Source organism: Hordeum vulgare, chromosome 4H, assembly GCF_904849725.1.
Source record: "Hordeum vulgare subsp. vulgare chromosome 4H, MorexV3_pseudomolecules_assembly, whole genome shotgun sequence".
Lineage (NCBI taxonomy): Eukaryota > Viridiplantae > Streptophyta > Magnoliopsida > Poales > Poaceae > Hordeum > Hordeum vulgare.
In genome coordinates, this window is record NC_058521.1 from 562,280,406 (window position 1) to 562,301,196 (window position 20,791).

The 20,791-nt window shown below is 47.9% G+C and overlaps 1 protein-coding gene across 1 annotated transcript; it reads right to left on the reverse strand.

Annotated features, from left to right (window-relative positions):
* Positions 1-242: 242 nt before the first annotated feature.
* On the reverse strand, positions 243-1,138 carry LOC123447046 (protein PAM68, chloroplastic). The gene has a single exon (XM_045123608.1). It carries the CDS (start codon positions 1,022-1,024, stop codon positions 386-388), a length of 639 nt encoding a protein of 212 aa, XP_044979543.1. The 5' UTR covers positions 1,025-1,138; the 3' UTR covers positions 243-385.
* Positions 1,139-20,791: the final 19,653 nt, after the last annotated feature.

Consider the following 20,791-nt stretch of genomic DNA (forward strand, 5'->3'; position numbering starts at 1 on the left):
CCGTAGAGATCGGACGGCTCAGAACGCTTCTGAGAGGCTCCCGCGGCACGCGATCAACCAACGGACGGCCAGGAGTCGCTCTAGGTGCGAGGAGCCCACGGAGGCGGCTACTCCGGCTTCTTCTATAGGAGTATATCGGAACATAAATTCAGTGATGTTCTTCTAAAATAAGTTCAGTGATGTTCATGTGCAGGATACGGCAAATCCGCAACACACCACACCACACCACGCTGCTCCGACTCTTACTGGTGAGAGTTTTGTTTTCCGAATGCTGATGAGAGACTGACCAACAAAATCTCGTTTGCTACGTACAGGCGTAAACAAGAAGAGGAAACTGTGGGAAACAAGTAATTAAGCTTAACCGAGTTACCACGACAGCCTATCATCATCGTCCCCGGCGAGGAGGGCCCGGAGGAGGAGGGGTGCCCCGGAAGGACTCCCAGAAGACGGGCCAGTTGCGGCGGGCCTCGTTCCAGCCGAGCAGGGAGCCCTCCCTGGCGGGGTCCCAGCTGGCGGACACGATGCCGTAGCTCACGCCGGCCAGCGCCGCCCCGAAGAAGACGAAGGACAGACCGTAGGGGATGAAGCTCGGCACGTCCACTTTCGCCACCTTCTTCAGGTAGTAGAACGCCGGGAAGAAGGCCAGCCCCAGCGCCAGTGGGAGCCCCACCGACGCCCCCACCCGCCGCATCATCCGGTTCGTCACCACCTCCGGGATCGCCACGTCCCTCTCGTCCTCCTCCTCATCCTCCTCCTCGTCGTCGTCTTCATCTTCTTGGTCCGCGGAGAGCTGCTGCTGATCCTGCTTCTTGTCGCCGCGCCGCTTGCTCTTCTTCCCGGGCCTGCCGATGGTGATGACTTTGGGCTCCGCAGGGTCGCCCCTGGAGTTCTTGTTCCTGCGGGCGTGCAGAGGGCGCGCGCGGCTGTGGGAAGTGGCTGCCCATTGGAGCCGGGAGATATAAGTGGGGCTGCAGGAGAAGGCAGCGGCGGCATGCGCGCGCGGCGCAGAGAGCGGCAGCTCCATGGCCAGAGCTAGCCCCGTTCCGGGTCACTGGCAAGAGGACATCTTATCTCTAGCACGCACACGCGGGGACGGAGACGGGCGGCCCAGAGCACCCAGACGCAGAAGTCCAGATTTTCAAATGAAAAGAAAAACCACTTAAGCTAGCGGGTCCGGCTATGTTATATCTAGACGTGAGATAATATCTCATATTTAACATACAAACAATTTACACGAATTTTTGTTAAAAAACAGTTTGCACGAATCTTATATAGCAGTCACACTAGTAAAAAAGGATCTTTGCTGCCGGAGCAGAAAAGACCATTAGCTTCGGTTCAAATTCAAACCGAGACCAATGCCAGACATTGGTTTCGGTTCGAGTTGCCAGGGCAATAGTCCCGGTTCGTTTCGTTTCATTAGTCCTAATTTGGTGCAAAAACCGGAACTAAAGATTCAGCGAGTGACACGTGTCGTGTCGCGGAGCATTAGTCCCAGTTTGTGGCCAGAACCGGGACTAATAGTTAGTCTTCTGTCCCGGTTCTGGCACCAAAGAGATGCTTATATATCTCGCCCGTACCCACCCTCTCCTCTGTTTTTTGGCTGTGCGAGGTGTACATGTCATGCCCTTGCCACCCTTCTATACATGCACATGAGGTGTTCGATGAAATGTCCGAGCCACACTACTTAAGCTTTCTCCTCTCCAAGCTCGACCTCCAAGCTCCATTTTTCTTAATATTTGTCTAGGTTTGACGGCGCACCAACTACACAAGTGTTCTAAATGGTTAGCTACTGCATCCTTTCATCTCTCACTATTATTTTGATTTAGATGCAAAATTTGAGCTCAAATTAACTTCTTAGAGTTCGCACATGTGTACGGTGCCGTCCCGTGCCCGTCCTCATTGTTGTGGATCTCCTGCGCCGATCTCGTCGCGAGCACCACCATGGTGAGCCTCTTGTTCTTATCTTCTTTTTAAAAGAAAAAATTTCTTACTTGTATGATTTAGATAAATACTTGTATAAATTACTTAATTTTATTATTTTTTATTATTAATAGTGCGATGGTTTTGGTATCCGCCTCCGTCGGTCCTCGTACTATCTATGATTCGGATGTGGCATATATTATCTTTTATAACTATTTGTTTTATTTAGTGTTTATGACAATTACGACGATCAACGTGACGTATATTTTTTAATCTAGAAGGTATGTGAACCGAAAATTTCAACCCACATAGAAATTCTTGTCGACAAGTTAAATTTGGTTGAAAAAGAAAACAATTACTTAAAGAAAAAAATTGAAAAAAATTGAGGAGAAGAATATGGAACTGGAGTTGCATGTTGCCGATGTCGTCGATGATCACAAGATGAAGATGGATGCAATGTGGTTGAAGATGGATGCAATGCGCTTGATGATGGATGAAATGCGCTTGAAGATTAGGAATATTAGAAAATATGACATTGATAAAGAGGCTTGGTTGTATCGTCTCCTTTAGCCTACCCGGGGTCATCCCCCCGACAGTAGCCTCCGAGCCTCTGCGACACTCGAAGAGTCGCGCGGAGGCTTTTAGTTGTTGTCGTAGAAAATGACGGTGTCGAGACACGGCCAGGTGTGGACGAGGAGTCTGTCGGCTCTTGCGCATGAAGCGTTATCGTGCGCGGACGCGGAGTCCGCTGGCTCTTGTGCGTGGGGCACTGCCAAGCATGGACGCGGAGTACGACGGCTTTTGCACGCGAAGCGCTGCCGTGTGTAATCCGATGGCTCTTGTGTGCGGGGCACTGCCATGTGCGGACGCGGAGTCTGATGGCTCTTGTGCGCGAAGCACTGTCGTGTGCGGATGCGGAGTCCGCTAGCTCTTGTGCGCGCGGCACTGCCAAGCGCGGACACGGAGTCCGGTGGCTCTTGTGTGCGGGGCACTGTCATGTGCAGACGCGGAGTCTGATGGCTCTTGCACGTGAAGCGCTGCCTTGTGCGGAAGCGGAGTCCGTTGGCTCTTGTGCGCGGGGCAGGTTCCAGCCGGACAGGTTTCCAGCCTGCAGCGAGACATGTTCCAGTCGGACAGGTCCATCCGGTAGGGTGCAGTTGGCAGTATGCACCCAGCTGTCTGCAGCCCGCAACCAGCAGCCGACAACCAGTAGTCTGCAGCCAGCATGCAATGGTGGTTCGCCGCGAATATGATCGTGCAAGAGACAAAGTTAGTCAGTGTAGATTTATCAAATATTTAATTTTGGCCGCGCAAGTTTTATGCGGGTGGAATGTCGAGTCGGTGTCATGTGAGCCCTTTGGGTCATTTCGTGTCCCCTCGGCTCTTTGGCTTTTACTCTTGCTAGCCGGACAGCCGTGATACAGTCTGTAGCTGAGACAAAGAGTGGGCCACAGAGGGGAGCACACAGTACTCTGACTCTGGGAGCAGGCTCGATGTCGTGGTTTTGTCACGGCAGATGTCCTCGTGAAAGGACTTAAGGATGGAGCCATCGCACCTTGGTGGCGACTCAAAGGGGGTGAGCGAAAGCGAGACTCAGATTTACCCAGGTTCGGCCCCTCGTGTGGAGGTAAAATCCTACGTCCTGCTTTGTGTAGATTGATGATGGTTTCGATTACAAGGAGGGTGTGACTCGCCTGACCTAGCTCTCGATGATTTCTAACTTGACCCTATCTTCCCCAGAGACTCGCCTTTATATACAGGTCGAGGCCCTAGGATTTACAAGAGTCATGTCTATGCTACAAATCGTAGCTTTCCCTATCTCTAAGTCGCCGTGCTTTCCAAGACTGGAAATCTCCTTGGCAGCGCATCCTCCTCACAGCTCGTGAACCGCCATCGGGCTCCTGGGCCTCCTGGGCCAAGGTTTGTATCTTCGGAAATATGAGCCGCCCCTTTTAGTGACCCGACCCGATTAGGGCGGGTTACACCGCAGGTAATATCCCCAACATTAGGCCCCAGATTGTCTTGAATTTATTCACGTCAATAAACTTCCACTCATTTTGGGGCGACTCATATCACTCCTATCTTTTGATGAAATGACAAGTCGACATCCATCATGACTTGTTTGAGCCGCCAAGTAGTGTTTGATGACATCACCTTATCCCTTTAATTTCGGGACTTAATGACGCAGTCACCCAACGGATCCTTCGCACGGCCATTTATTTATCCCGAAAATCCACGCGCCATCATTGCAAATATTCAGTTTGTCGCCTTGATTCCAGCTCCGGGCCTTTAAATAATCGTAGGGGGAGTGGGGGCATCGTCACCTACCCCCACTTTGTCCCCATCTTCCGCATCGCCCTTCATCTTCCTCGCGCCAGCGCCTCGGCCTTCTCGCCGCTTTCCCGAAGCTCTGTCGCCAGCCGCTGCACCCTGGGCCTTTTCGGGCCAATCGAAGACACGAAGCTTTCCGCATCCATCTCTGGCGTTGTCCTCCTTTGTTAGGTAAACGCCTTTCTCCATTAGGGTTAGACTGAGGACCCCATGTTCTTCTAGGTTAACTCTGGAATACAGCGAACACCCCTCTTTACCTCTGGAGCCGCTTAGTATACTGGCAGTAGGTCCTTTGTAATAGCAAACTATGGTAGTTTCATTGCATCTCTCGGCCATTTGAGGTTTTACTTCGTAGATCCAGATGACATCCCTGTTGCATTCTTGCGTTCATAGCCTTAATTTCGCCAAGTATTATCCTCTTAATTTGATCCACCCGTAGATCCGTAATCCACTGCCCTCTTTTAGAAACATGTTTATCCTTCTCCCTGGAATATTCCGAAGGAAAAAATCCTTTGAGAGTCGCCGCTCACCTTCTTCCACCACAGCGAGTTAGAACATCACCATAGCTTTGCCTTTTGTCGATCGAGGGGCGAGTCATAACACCTTCGTGGACACACCATAAATCGCTCAGCTGGCGAGTTAGAATGTCCTCATATCCAAGTTTTTAGTCACCTAATGGCGAGTCATAAGGTCTTTACAGACACATTGTAGATCTCCAACTCGCGAGTTACCACATTTCATGGTCCTCACTGAGCCGCCTTGTTACCTCTTTTTGTAGTCATGGTCATCATCTCAAAATGCGATTGCTTACCAACCAAGATCGATGACGCTCTTATTGAGAAATTTGTCAAGTCGTGTCATCTCGACAGTAAGGAAGTTATTGGTTGGCGAACCGCCCCAGGCGAGGTGATCCCCAAACCTGTTGAAGGGGTAGCAGTCATTTTCAATGATCATCTTGAACGAGGCTTCAAACCGCCCGGGTCAAAGTTCTTCAGAGACACTCTGCATTTCCTCAAAGTTCATCCTCAAGACCTGGGACCCAACTCCATCAGTAATCTCTGCCAGTTTCAAGTATTTTGCGAGGTATACCTACAAAGAGAGCCCACAGTTCCATTATTTCGAAACTTATTCAATCTGAATCGCCAGACCGAATTTTCCAATGGACCCAATTTGGAACTCGGAGGATTCAACATTCAGCAGCGCCGCGAACGTGGGTTTCCACCTGTCCTTCTGCCCAGCCATCCCAAAGGCTGGGCCGAGTCTTGGTTTTACTGTCGCGACACTTATCCTCCGGTGAGAACCCTCTTCCGGGTTATAGAGAAGATCGCCTGCCCATGGACTTCAAGCTGCCCGAGAAGCATACACAAGAAGAAGAATCGGAATTCATCCCTATCTTCTCCGAGTTACGTTCTTTGACCAATAACGGGCTCACCGTGGTTGACGTATTCCGTTGATGGGTGGAATGGAACATTCTTCCTCTGAGTCACTGGAATGGCCTGATGTGCGAATACAATGGTAGCGTGGACCATCCGCAATGCTTCCATCATAAAAAATATCATAGAGGGACATTGTTGGGATAATCAAGAAGTTAACCGGCGAGTCTTTGGAAGACTGTGCCAAGATCGGGCTCAAGCCCTTCTGTCGCTCCAACCCGGCTCCACCGGTAACACTCTAAGTCGCCTCCCTCTACCTTTTAAACATACGTGCCAATGCTCCGGGTTTGAAATTTTACTCTATCCACCAGAAAGGTAATGCCTTTTGGCGAAGGGGGCCAAAGGTGACTGCCCAAAAAAACAACTAAACCGCCCCCGAAGAAGAAGAAGAAGATCAAACGCAAAGCCGCTGCCAAGGATTCATCCATTGTCGGCGAGTCCCGAGCCGGTGAAGAACAGTCAGAGGTAAAAAACTTCCCCTTTACTTACCATCGTTATGTTCCGACTCATGCTTATACCTCGTGCCTTTACGCGTAGGGCGATGACTATGACTGCCAAGATGACGGAGTTGAGGTAATTTCTATTTCTTCCGACTCAACTTCCTCTTCACCTAGGCCAGCCAGGCGGATTTGTGGGAAAGTTCCCATGTCTCACCCAAATGCTTATATGGACCCTGATTTCCTTTGAAGAAGGCAAAATATACTCCCAAACATAAAACCTGGAGCCGCTCTGGCGACTTAGTTTCCGGGTTTCCCGAAAAGATAACTGGTCGGAAGCTCACGAGTGATGTATGCTCTTGTTAAACACACTCTCTTCCTTGTGGAAAATGTGATTTACAACTCCTTTACTCTTTGAACCTTTATTCTTTCCGGTTTCTCCTCCTTCATCTCGCGACTCAGTGATGTCATCTCTTCCGCCAATGATTCGTGTTCAGGGGTGAGTTATTTTATTAACCCTTTCTCTTCCCAATAAAGATAGTTGCTTCTAACTTTGATGTCTTCATCTGAGAGCACAAGCGAAGAAGAGAAAAACTGGCGACTCGTCTTCCGCTCCTAAGACGACTGAGGTGTTAGGCACGAGCACCTCTATCCCAGAGCTTGACGAGGAGCAAGTGGCGGCTCATGATGTTCCCGCGGATGACGTCCGGGACGACTCGCGAGGCTCCTTAAAGGAAACCATTGACAATGTTAACCCGTCGAGCTCTTCCAAGGCGATTGAGGATCCAGAGGCCGTCATTATCACTGGTACTGGCTACTCCAAACCTGCAGCGGCGGTGTTATCCAAACACACCTCAAAAGAATCTCATCCTTCCACAGAACAAGACGGCAGTAAGTTAAAGCTTCCTCATTATGAGAAGCTCGAATTTGACCAACTCTGCTCTGGCTTCGCAAGTCGCCTGGAGACGAGTTATGAAATGAATAAAAGCTTGATCCACATGATGAGAGTCAAACATGAGGTATGTCCTTTATTATGTATTCTTCCACTCATTAGCCTTCCAGTAGACTAGTCTGTTGGGGAACGTCCCATGGGAAACAAAAAATTTCCTACGCGCACGAAGACCTATCATGGTGATGTCCATCTACGAGAGGGGATGAGTGATCTACGTACCCTTGTAGATCGTACAGCAGAAGCGTTAGAGAACGCGGTTGATGTAGTGGAACGTCCTCACGTCCCTCGATCCGCCCCGCGAACAATCCCGCGATCAGTCCCACGATCTAGTACCGAACGGACGGCACCTCCGCGTTCAGCACACGTACAGCTCGACGATGATCTCGGCCTTCTTGATCCAGCAAGAGAGACGGAGAGGTAGAAGAGTTCTCCGGCAGCGTGACAGCGCTCCGGAGGTTGGTGATGATCTCGTCTCAGCAGGGCTCCGCCCAAGCTCCGCAGAAACGCGATCTAGAGGAAAAACTATGGAGGTATGTGGTCGGGCAGCCGTGAGAAAGTCATCTCAAATCTGCCCTAAAAGCCCCATATATATAGGAGGAGTGAGGGGGACCTTGCCTTGGGGTCCAAGGGATCCCCAAGGGGTCAGCCGAGCCAGGGGGGAGGACTCTCACCCCCCAAACCGAGTCCTACTTGGTTTGGTGGGAGGGAGTCCTTCCCCCTTCCCACTTCTTCCTTTTTTTTTCTTTCCTTTGATTTTTTCTCTCTTGGCGCATAGGGGATTGGTGGGCTGTCCCACCAGCCCACTAAGGGCTGGTGTGACCCCCCCAAATGCCTATGGGCTTCCCCGGAGTGGGTTGCCCCCCTCCGGTGAACTCCCGGAACCCATTCGTCATTCCCGGTACATTCCCGGTAACTCCGAAAACCTTCCGGTAATCAAATGAGGTCATCCTATATATCAATCTTCGTTTCCGGACTATTCCGGAAACCCTCGTGACGTCCGTGATATCATCCGGGACTCCGAACAACATTCGGTAACCAACCATATAACTCAAATACGCATAAAACAACGTCGAACCTTAAGTGTGCAGACCCTGCGGGTTCGAGAACTATGTAGACATGACCCGAGAGACTCCTCGGTCAATATCCAACAGCGGGACCTGGATGCCCATATTGGATCCTACATATTCTACGAAGATCTTATCGTTTGAACCTCAGTGCCAAGGATTCGTATAATCCCGTATGTCATTCCCTTTGTCCTTCGGTATGTTACTTGCCCGAGATTCGATCGTCAGTATCCGTATACCTATTTCAACCTCGTTTACCGGCAAGTCTCTTTACTCGTTCCGTAATACAAGATCCCGCAACTTACACTAAGTTACATTGCTTGCAAGGCTTGTGTGTGATGTTGTATTACCGAGTGGGCCCCGAGATACCTCTCCGTCACACGGAGTGACAAATCCCAGTCTTGATCCATACTAACTCAACTAATACCTTCGGAGATACCTGTAGAGCATCTTTATAGTCACCCAGTTACGTTGCGACGTTTGATACACACAAAGCATTCCTTCGGTGTCAGTGAGTTATATGATCTCATGGTCATAGGAATAAATACTTGACACACAGAAAATAGTAGCAACAAAATGACACGATCAACATGCTACGTCTATTAGTTTGGGTCTAGTCCATCACGTGATTCTCCCAATGAGGTGATCCAGTTATCAAGCAACAACACTTTGTTCATAATCAGAAAACACTGACTATCATCGATCAACTGGCTAGCCAACTAGAGGCATGCTAGGGACGGTGTTTTGTCTATGTATCCACACATGTAAATGAGTCTTCATTCAATACAATTATAGCATGGATAATAAACTATTATCTTGATACAGGAATTATAATAATAACTATACATTTATTATTGCCTCTAGGGCATAATTCCAACAGTCTACCACTTGCACTAGAGTCAATAATCTAGCCCTCACATCACCATGTGAATTACATTGTAATAAATCTAACACCCATACAGTTCTGGTGTCGATCATGTTTTGGCCGTGGAAGAGGTTTAGTCAGCGGGTCTGCTACATTCACATCCGTGTGCACCTTGCATATATTTACGTCCTCCTCCTCGACGTAGTCGCGGATGAGGTTGAAGCGTCGTTTGATGTGTCTGGTCTTCTTGTGAAACCTTGGTTCCTTTGCCAGGTCAATGGCACCAGTGTTGTCACAGAACAAGGTTATTGGATCCAGTGCACTTGGCACCACTCCAAGATCCGTCATGAACTGCTTCATCCAGACACCCTCCTTAGCCGCCTCCGAGGCAGCCATGTACTCCGCTTCACATGTAGAATCTGCTACGACGCTTTGCTTGGAACTGCACCAGCTTACTGCACCCCCATTAAGAATAAATACGTATCCGGTTTGCGACTTGGAGTCGTCCGGATCTGTGTCAAAGCTTGCATCGACGTAACCTTTTACGGCGACCTCTTCGTCACCTCCATACACGAGAAACATCTCCTTAGTCCTTTTCAGGTACTTTAGGATATTCTTGACCGATGTCCAGTGATCCACTCCTGGATTACTCTGGAACCTGCCTGCCATACTTATGGCCAGGCTAACATCCGGTCTAGTGCACAGCATCGCATACATGATAGAACCTATGGCTGAAGCATAGGGGACGGAGCGCATATGCTCTCTATCTTCATCAGTTGCTGGGCACTGAGTCTTACTCAATCTCGTACCTTGTAACACTGGCAAGAACCCTTTCTTGGACTGTTCCATTTTGAACCTCTTCAAAACTTTATCAAGGTATGTGCTTTGTGAAAGTCCTATCAGGCGTTTTGATCTATCCCTATAGATCTTAATGCCTAGAATGTAAGCAGCTTCTCCTAGGTCCTTCATAGAGAAACTTTTATTCAAGTAACCTTTTATGCTCTCCAAAAGCTCTACGTTGTTTCCAATCAGTAATATGTCATCCACATATAATATTAGAAACGCCACAGAGCTCCCACTCACTTTCTTGTAAATACAAGATTCTCCAACCACTTGTATAAACCCAAATGCTTTGATCACCTCATCAAAGCGTTTGTTCCAACTCCGAGATGCTTGCACCAGTCCATAAATGGATCGCTGGAGCTTGCACACCTTGTCAGCATTTTTAGGATCGACAAAACCTTCGGGTTGCATCATATACAACTCTTCCTTAAGGAAACCGTTAAGGAATGCCGTTTTGACATCCATCTGCCAGATTTCATAATCGAAAAATGCAGCTATTGCTAACATGATTCTGACGGACTTAAGCATCGCTACGGGAGAGAAAGTCTCATCGTAGTCAATTCCTGGAACTTGTGAAAAACCCTTTGCCACAAGTCGAGCTTTATAAACGGTCACATTACCGTCAGCGTCCGTCTTCTTCTTAAAGATCCATTTGTTCTGAATAGCCTTGCGGCCCTCAGGCAGTATCTCCAAAGTCCACACTTTGTTCTCATACATGGATCCTATCTCAGATTTCATGGCTTCTAGCCATTTGTTGGAATCTGGGCCCACCATTGCTTCTTCATAATTTGCAGGTTCATTGTTGTCTAACAACATGATTGACAAGACGGGATTACCGTACCACTCTGGAGCAGCGCGTGATCTCGTCGACCTGCGTGGTTCAACAGAAACTTGAACTGGAGTTTCATGATCATCATCATTAACTTCCTCCTCAACCGGCGTCGCAATGACAGAGGTTTCCCCTTGCCCTGCGCCACCATCCAGAGGGATGAGAGGTTCGACAACCTCGTCAAGTTCTGTCTTCCTCCCACTCAATTCTCTCGAGAGAAACTCCTTCTCGAGAAAAGTTCTGTTCTTAGCAACAAACACTTTTCCCTCGGATTTGAGATAGAAGGTGTACCCAACTGTCTCTTTCGGGTAACCTATGAAGACGCACTTTTCCGCTTTGGGTTCCAGCTTTTCAGGCTGAAGCTTTTTGACATAAGCATCACATCCCCAAACTTTAAGAAACGACAACTTTGGCCTTTTGCCATACCACAGTTCGTATGGTGTCGTCTCAACGGATTTTGATGGTGCCCTATTTAAAGTGAATGCAGCTGTTTCTAATGCATAACCCCAAAACGATAACGGCAAATCAGTACGAGACATCATAGATCGCACCATTTCTAACAAAGTACGATTACGACGTTCGGACACAACATTACGCTGTGGTGTTCCAGGCGGTGTTAACTGCGAAACAATTCCACATTGTCTTAAGTGAGTACCAAACTCGAAACTCAGATATTCACCCCCACGATCAGACCGTAGGAACTTGATCTTCTTGTTACGATGATTTTCCACTTCACTCTGAAATTGCTTGAACTTTTCAAATGTTTCAGACTTGTGCTTCATCAAGTAGACATAACCATATCTACTTAAATCGTCAGTGAAGGTGAGAAAATAACGATATCCGCCGCGTGCCTCCACGCTCATTGGACCACACACATCGGTATGTATGATTTCCAACAAGTCACTTGCACGCTCCATTGTTCCGGAGAACGGAGTTTTAGTCATCTTGCCCATGAGGCATGGTTCGCACGTGTCAAGTGAATCAAAGTCAAGTGACTCCAAAAGTCCATCAGCATGGAGTTTCTTCATGCGCTTTACACCAATATGACCCAAGCGGCAGTGCCACAAAAATATGGCGCTATCATTGTTTACTCTAACTCTTTTGGTCTCAATGTTATGTATATGCGTATCTCTATCAAGATTCAATATGAACAATCCTCTCACATTCGGTGCATGACCATAAAAGATGTTACTCATAGAAATAGAACAACCATTATTCTCAGACTTAAAAGAGTAACCGTCTCGCAATAAACAAGATCCAGATATAATGTTCATGCTCAACGCAGGCACTAAATAACAATGATTTAAGTTCATCACTAATCCCGATGGTAGTTGAAGTGACACTGTGCCGGCGGCGATTGCATCAACCTTGGAACCGTTTCCTACGCGCATCGTCACTTCGTCTTTCGCCAGCCTTCGTCTATTCCGCAGTTCCTGCTTCGAGTTGCAAATGTGAGCAACAGAACCGGTATCGAATACCCAGGCACTACTACGAGAGCCGGTTAAGTACAAATCAATAACATGTATATCAAATATACCAGATTTTTCTTTGCCCGCCTTCTTATCTGCCAGATACTTGGGGCAATTGCGCTTCCAGTGACCCATACCCTTGCAATAGAAGCACTCTGTTTCAGGCTTAGGTCCAGCCTTGGGTTTCTTCGGCGGATTGGCAACAGGCTTGCCGCTCTTCTTCGAATTGCCCTTCTTGCCTTTGCCGTTTCTCTTGAAACTAGTGGTCTTGCTCACCATCAACACTTGATGCTCTTTACGAAGTTCAGACTCTGCGACTTTCAGCATCGCAAACAACTCACCGGGAGACTTGTTCATCCCTTGCATGTTGTAGTTCAACACAAAGCCTTTATAGCTTGGCGGCAGTGATTGAAGGATTCTGTCAGTGATAGCCTCTTGAGGGAGTTCAATCCCCAGCTCAGCCAGACGGTTTGAGTACCCAGACATTTTGAGCACATGTTCACTGACAGACGAGTTTTCCTCCATCTTGCAAGCATAGAATTTATCGGAGGTCTCATACCTCTCGATCCGGGCGTTCTTCTGAAAGATAAACTTCAACTCCTGGAACATCTCAAATGCTCCATGACGCTCAAAGCGACGTTGAAGTCCCGGTTCTAAGCCATACAAGACTGCACATTGAACTATTGAGTAGTCCTCCTTACGCGCTAACCAAGCGTTCTTAACATCCTGATCAGCCGTAGCGGGTGGTTCATCTCCTAGCGCAGCATTAAGGACATAATCCTTCTTCCCAGCTTGTAAGATTAGCTTAAGATTACGAGCCCAGTCTACAAAGTTGCTTCCATCATCTTTCAACTTAGCTTTCTCTAGGAACGTATTAAAATTCAGGATGACACTTGCGTGAGCCATGATCTACAACACAAATATATTCAAAGCGGACTTAGACTATGTTCAAGATAATTAGAGTTCAACTTAATCAAATTATATGCTAAACTCCCACTCAAAAAGTACATCTCTCTAGTCATTTGAGTGGTTCATGATCCACTTACACTATCCCAAGTCCGATCATCACGTGAGTTGAGTATAGTTTCAGTGGTAAGCATCCCTATGCTAATCATATCAACTATATGATTCATGATCGACCTTTCGGTCTCACGTGTTCCGAGGCCATGTCTGCACATGCTAGGCTCGTCAAGCTTAACCCGAGTGTTCCGCGTGCGCAACTGTTTTGCACCCGTTGTATGTGAACGTTGAGTCTATCACACCCGATCATCACGTGGTGTCTCGAAACGACGAACTGTAGCAACGGTGCACAGTCGGGGAGAACACAATTTCGTCTTGAAATTTCAGTGAGAGATCACCTCATAATGCTACCATCGTTCTAAGCAAAACAAGGTGCAAAAAAGGATTAACATCACATGCAATTCATAAGTGACATGATATGGCCATCATCACGTGCTTCTTGATCTCCATCATCAAAGCACCGGCACGATCTTCTTGTCACCGGCGCCACACCATGATCATCCATCAACGTGTTGCCATCGGGGTTGTCGTGCTACTTATGCTATTACTACTAAAGCTACATCCTAGCAAAATAGTAAACGCATCTGCAAGCACAAAAGTTAGTATAAAGACAACCCTATGGCTCCTGCCGGTTGTCGTACCATCGACATGCAAGTCGATATTTCTATTACAACATGATCATCTCATACATCCAATATATCGCATCACATCGTTGGCCATATCACATCACAATCATACCCTGCAAAAACAAGTTAGACGTCCTCTAATTTTGTTGTTGCATGTTTTACGTGGTGACCAAGGGTATCTAGTAGGATCGCATCTTACTTACGCAAACACCACAACGAAGATATATGAGTTGCTATTTAACCTCATCCAAGGACCTCCTCGGTCAAATCTGATTCAACTAAAGTTGGAGAAACCGTCACCTGCCAGTCATCTTTGAGCAAAGGGGGTTACTCGTAACGATGAAACCAGTCTCTCGTAAGCGTACGAGTAATGTCGGTCCAAGCCGCTTCAATCCAACAATACCGCGGAATCAAGAAAAGACTAAGGAGGGCAGCAAAACGCACATCACCACCCACAAAACCTTTTGTGTTCTACTCGAGAAGACATCTACGCATGAACCTAGCTCATGATGCCACTGTTGGGGAACGTCGCATGGGAAACAAAAAATTTCCTACGCGCACGAAGACCTATCATGGTGATGTCCATCTACGAGAGGGGATGAGTGATCTACGTACCCTTGTAGATCGTACAGCAGAAGCGTTAGAGAACGCGGTTGATGTAGTGGAACATCCTCACGTCCCTCGATCCGCCCCGCGAACAATCCCGCGATCAGTCCCACGATCTCGTACCGAACGGACGGCACCTCCGCGTTCAGCACACGTACAGCTCGACGATGATCTCGGCCTTCTTGATCCAGCAAGAGAGACGGAGAGGTAGAAGAGTTCTCCGGCAGCGTGATGGCGCTCCGGAGGTTGGTGATGATCTCGTCTCAGCAGGGCTCCACCCGAGCTCCGCAGAAACGCGATCTAGAGGAAAAACTATGGAGGTATGTGGTCGGGCAGCCGTGAGAAAGTCGTCTCAAATCTGCCCTAAAAGCCCCATATATATAGGAGGAGGGAGGGGGACCTTGCCTTGGGGTCCAAGGGATCCCCAAGGAGTCGGCCGAGCCAGGGGGGAGGACTCTCCCCCCCACCCCCAAACCGAGTCCTACTTGGTTTGGTGGGAGGGAGTCCTTCCCCCTTCCCACTTCTTCCTTTTTTTTCTTTCCTTTGATCTTTTCTCTCTTGGCGCATAGGGGATTGGTGGTCTGTCCCACCAGCCCACTAAGGGCTGGTGTGACCCCCCCAAATGCCTATGGGCTTCCCCGGAGTGGGTTGCCCCCCTCCGGTGAACTCCCGGAACCCATTCGTCATTCCCGGTACATTCCCGGTAACTCCGAAAACCTTCCGGTAATCAAATGAGGTCATCCTATATATCAATCTTCGTTTCCGGACTATTCCGGAAACCCTCATGACTTCCGTGATCTCATCCGGGACTCCGAACAACATTCGGTAACCAACCATATAACTCAAATACGCATAAAACAACGTCGAACCTTAAGTGTGCAGACCCTGCGGGTTCGAGAACTATGTAGACATGACCCGAGAGACTCCTCGGTCAATATCCAACAGCGGGACCTGGATGCCCATATTGGATCCTACATATTCTACGAAGATCTTATCGTTTGAACCTCAGTGCCAAGGATTCGTATAATCCCGTATGTCATTCCCTTTGTCCTTCGGTATGTTACTTGCCCGAGATTCGATCATCAGTATCCGTATACCTATTTCAACCTCGTTTACCGGCAAGTCTCTTTACTCGTTCCGTAATACAAGATCCCGCAACTTACACTAAGTTACATTGCTTGCAAGGCTTGTGTGTGATGTTGTATTACCGAGTGGGCCCCGAGATACCTCTCCGTCACACGGAGTGACAAATCCCAGTCTTGATCCATACTAACTCAACTAATACCTTCGGAGATACCTGTAGAGCATCTTTATAGTCACCCAATTACGTTGCGACGTTTGATACACACAAAGCATTCCTTCGGTGTCAGTGAGTTATATGATCTCATGGTCATAGGAATAAATACTTGACACACAGAAAACAGTAGCAACAAAATGACACGATCAACATGCTACGTCTATTAGTTTGGGTCTAGTCCATCACGTGATTCTCCCAATGAGGTGATCCAGTTATCAAGCAACAACACTTTGTTCATAATCAGAAGACACTGACTATCGTCGATCAACTGGCTAGCCAACTAGAGGCATGCTAGGGACGGTGTTTTGTCTATGTATCCACACATGTAAATGAGTCTTCATTCAATACAATTATAGCATGGATAATAAACTATTATCTTGATACAGGAATTATAATAATAACTATACATTTATTATTGCCTCTAGGGCATAATTCCAACATAGTCTTGCCTGATGACATAATTTTTGTTGCAATATCTGGTAGACCCGTATCTGTCCATAGCCCCCAAGGGTCGGGCCATCTTTTGAAAGATGAGTCAGGTCTTGTAGTTAGAGAAAATCTGCAACCTGTAGCCCCCAAGGGCCGGGTCATCTCTTGAAAGATGAGTCGGGTCTTGTAGTTAGAGAAAATCTTCAACCTGTAGCCCCCAAGGGCCGGGTCATCTTTTGAAAGATGAGCCGGGTCTTGAATATAATTTAAAATCTTCAACCTGTAGCCCCCAAGGGCTGGGTCATCTTTTTGAAAGATGACCCGGGTCTTTGAATATAGTTAAAATTTTCAACCTGTAGCCCCCAAGGGTCGGGTCATCTTTTGAAAGATGAGTCGGGTCTTGAATATAATTTAAAATCTTCAACCTCTAGCCCCCAAGGGTCGGGTCATCTTTTGAAAGATGAGCCAGGTCTTGTGTTGTGTCTTGTATGACCTCTAAAAAGAGTCATACATTAGCCCCCAAGTGTCAGGAATATTGCTTGCAGTAGTTCTGAGACTTGTATCCCCAAATTTTGTGCTGCAGGAATCTATGACCCAGGTCGAGTCATCCCTAGCTGATTTAAGGAAAAATCTAGCCAAACAGCAGAATGCTCGGTCTGAGTCTGAGAAGAAGTATCACGTGGTCCTGGCTGAAATAGAAAAAATGAGAGCTGACCACCAGAAGCTTGAAAAGAAAGCCAAAGCTGACCAAGCCGCCATCCTGAAGCGGGCTGAGCAAGAAACTAGAAGCCGCCAGCAAGAGCTCTCCGGCTTGAAAAACACATCTCTAACATGGCTCAAGCCATGTTTGGTATGGATCAATTCCCTTCATCGAAAAATCAGTCTAGTTTGCCAAGGCTAACAAACACCGATTTTCTGTTGTAGGTACGCGAGCCGCCAATCTTCAAGATGACTGCATCCTGAAACTAAAAGCGTTGTATACTTTCACCGAGCAATTGTATACGGGGAGCATGCTGACGATAAAAGCAGTGATGGGCAACAAAGAGCCAGGTAAGTCCATCAAGAGCATGCTTGGCTACTTGTCTACATTGCCTCCTCAAGTGGAGGACCTGAAGAGATCAGCCACCCAGAAGGGAGCCCTGAATACCCTAAGTCGGTGCCTGGCCTATGCTCTCGAGCTGAAGCCAGAGGAGGTAACTGCTGGCTATCCTGAACTAAAAGACGACGGGTCAGAGTTCACCGAAGAAGACTACCACCGAGTAATCAAGGAGTCCCGCTTTGCGGCGACTCAACTAGCAGCCGGCTTGGAATTAAACAAATACTAAGCCGCTTATGATGATAGTAACAAGAAGGTGACTCCTCCGTCGTATGAAATTACCAGCCTGGCTCCTCGCCGGCCCAAGAATCCCTTCGACCTTGAAGCAGATCTGTCTATCTTCCTTAACGATGAAGATGAGTTCGTCGCCTTGTCCAAGTGTAACTGGAAGCTGGGCGACTTACAAATTGAAGGTGGAGAGAGATCGAGGCAAGGCGACCCGCAGGCAGCTTGAGTCTTCTCAAGATGTAAACATTGCTTTAAAAACAATCTGATCTCTTCTTGATCGGGAGATGACGCCCAACTTGGCCGTGTGAGCCATGTAATAGTTTGTTAGATTGTAGGGAAACAGTCTTCCGCCCATGCCTTTTGCTTGACATTTGTTGAATAGTTTATCCTTTTAGCGTATCATGAATTGCCTTTTACAATCCTTCTGCTTGACAAGCGAGGAAGTGTCATGGTTTGACATAAAAATCTTCAACCTGTGTGTCAGGAAAAAGAAAAACCACAAGCCGACTCAGTGAGTTATGGCAGAAGATAAACCAGCCCCCTGGGTCATGCCAAATAATAGTTAAAAACTGGCCCAATGAGTCGCGGCGAGTTATGAATAAAGGCCGGCTCAATGAGTCGCGGTGAGTTATACAAGGGTGTTTATGAAACCTTGTGGCCGTGCAACCAAGATAATCATAAAATTCGTCGGCTCAATGAGTTGCGACAGGATAAGACGAGTTTGCAAAACTCTAGTTTACCCCAAGAAGGCTTTTGCAACAGCACATATTGTTTAGACCGGCTGATCAGGGGCGAGTCAAGCTTCAGTGAAGCAGGTTCAGTGAACCAATGGTTTCTCTATTTTCCATGTGTGGCTCCGGCCGATACCTTTTATGTTTTAACCAAGGCGAGTTCAGGGTCGAAATAACGGATTGACTCGCCCAGGGTACATAGGTCCATGTGGCGACTTGTCCAACACATAGTCCAGTATAACCATTTGTAATGCGGTAATTTTTTGCTAGTCTAGAGGGTATTCAGGCTGAACTCAGTGAGTGGAAGCCCCCAAATGACCTATGATTAGGGAAAAGTCGGACATAGGATTGCAGAAGCGTGTACGCTCTTACTGCAAAACAACTTGGGAACTAGTAGCCCCCAAGTAAGCTAGCTTAATTCTCAAAATCATATAGGGCGCCCATGTTTGAACCGTGCAACGTGGCGACTGGTCCTCTTTGGATTATCAGTACCCAGTTTTGAAATAAGTGCAGCATGGTGACTTATGCTCTTTGGTACTGATAGCGTCCATGCTTGGACGACTCATAGAACAATAAAGGCTCATGCTTTCCAGAAGCTGAAAACGGCAAAGGACCCCGAAGTTCGTGGGTGCCGGCTTTATTGCTTTATAAATAAAACATTTACAAGTTCTGAGATTTGTAAAAAAGAAAGGAGCCCATGGCTCTAGGTGTAGTAAGGCCGCACGTGGGCTATATTCCAGGGGCGAGTTGTCTCAACCTCTATAGTTGGCCAATCTGGGCGAAGATCCACCAAGTAGTATGAGCCGTTCCGAAGATTCTTGCTGATGACAAACGGTCCTTGCCATGGAGGTGATAACTTATGCATACTAGTGTGATCCTGAATCAACCGGAGCACTAAGTCGCCCTCTTGAAAAGTCCGGCTTTTGACACGGCGGCTGTGGTAGCGTCGCAAGTCTTGTTGATAGATCGCCGATCGCGATGCAGCCAAGTCTCGCTCTTCCTCCAAAGCATCCAACGAATCTTGTCGTGCCAACTCGTTGTCTTGTTCCACGTAGGCAGCGAATCGCGGTGAATCGTGTCGGATGTCACTTGGCAACACCACTTCTGCCCCGTAGACCAGAAAGAAAGGAATAAAACCCGTGGAGCGGTTGGGGGTGGTCCTGATGCTCCATAATACCGAGGGCAACTCTTCCACCCAACACCCTGGAGTACACTCCAAAGGCACCATAAGACGGGGCTTGATTCCTCGCAATATTTCCTGATTCGCCCTTTCTACCTACCCATTAGACTGGGGATGTGCGACTGTAGAGACGTCAAGCCGGATATGCTCTCGACCACAAAAATCTTGCATTGCGCCTTTTGATAGATTAGTACCATTATCAGTAATGATACTATGAGGGTATCCAAAACGGAAAATCAAAATTTTCAAGAATTTGACAGCCGTATCTGCATCACAGCTACTAACGGGTTCTGCCTTAACCCATTTAGTAAACTTGTCAACCGCCACCAATAGGTGAGTCTTTTTATTGGACGATATCTTGAAAGAACCGACCATGTCCAGCCCCCAGACTGCAAACGGCCAAGTGATTGGGATCATCCGCAACTCCTGAGCCGGCACGTGCATCTGACGTCCAAATTTCTGGCAACCATCACATCGGCAAACTATCTCTTCCCCGTCTGCATGAGCCGTCAACCAATAAAACCCATGTCTAAAGGCCTTAGAAACCAAGGAGCGTGACCCGGCATGATGACCACAGTCGCCTACATGAATTTCATTGAGGATCATACATCCTTCCTCAGAAGAGACACACCTTTGAAATACCCCTGAAGTACTTCGCTTGTGCAACTCGTCGTTGTGTATAACCATGGATTTGCACCGACGGACGATTTGGCGAGCCAATAATTCATCCGCGGGTAACTCACCTCGTGTGAGATACGCCATGTAGGGAATCGCCCAATCTGGGGTGGCACGAAGGGCCGCCACCAGTTGAGACTCGGGGTCCGGCACCACCAAATTTTCCTCTGAAGGTAGCCTCACTGAAGGGTTATGTAATACATCAAAAAAGACATTGGGAGGAACTGGCTTACGCTGAGAACCAAGACGGGAAAGAGCATCTGCTGCTTCATTGAGTCGCCGGTCGATTTGATCCACTTGATAACCATGAAAGTGACCTGCTACATCTGACACAGCTCGCGTGTAAGCCGCCATCAAGGGATCTCTAGAATCCCAGGTGCCAGAAACCTGTTGTGCCTCCAGATCTGAGTCGCCCAAACATCTGACTCGCGTGAGATTCATCACTTTGGCGAGTCGAAACCCATGGAGCAAGGCTTCATATTCTGCTGCGTTGTTGGTACATGGAAACATGAGCCGCAGGACAAAGAAAAATGTGTCACCCTGCGGCGAGGTTATCACCACACCAGCCCCCGAGCCTTCCAACTGCCTGGATCCGTTGAAATAGATGGTCCAATATGTGTGATCGGGCCTATCCTCTGGAATTTGTAACTCGGTCCAGTCGTTGATGAAATCCACTATTTCTTGAGACTTAATGGCCGTACGGGGAGTATACCGCACGTGATGAGGCCCCAACTCAATGGCCCACTTAGCAATCCGTCCA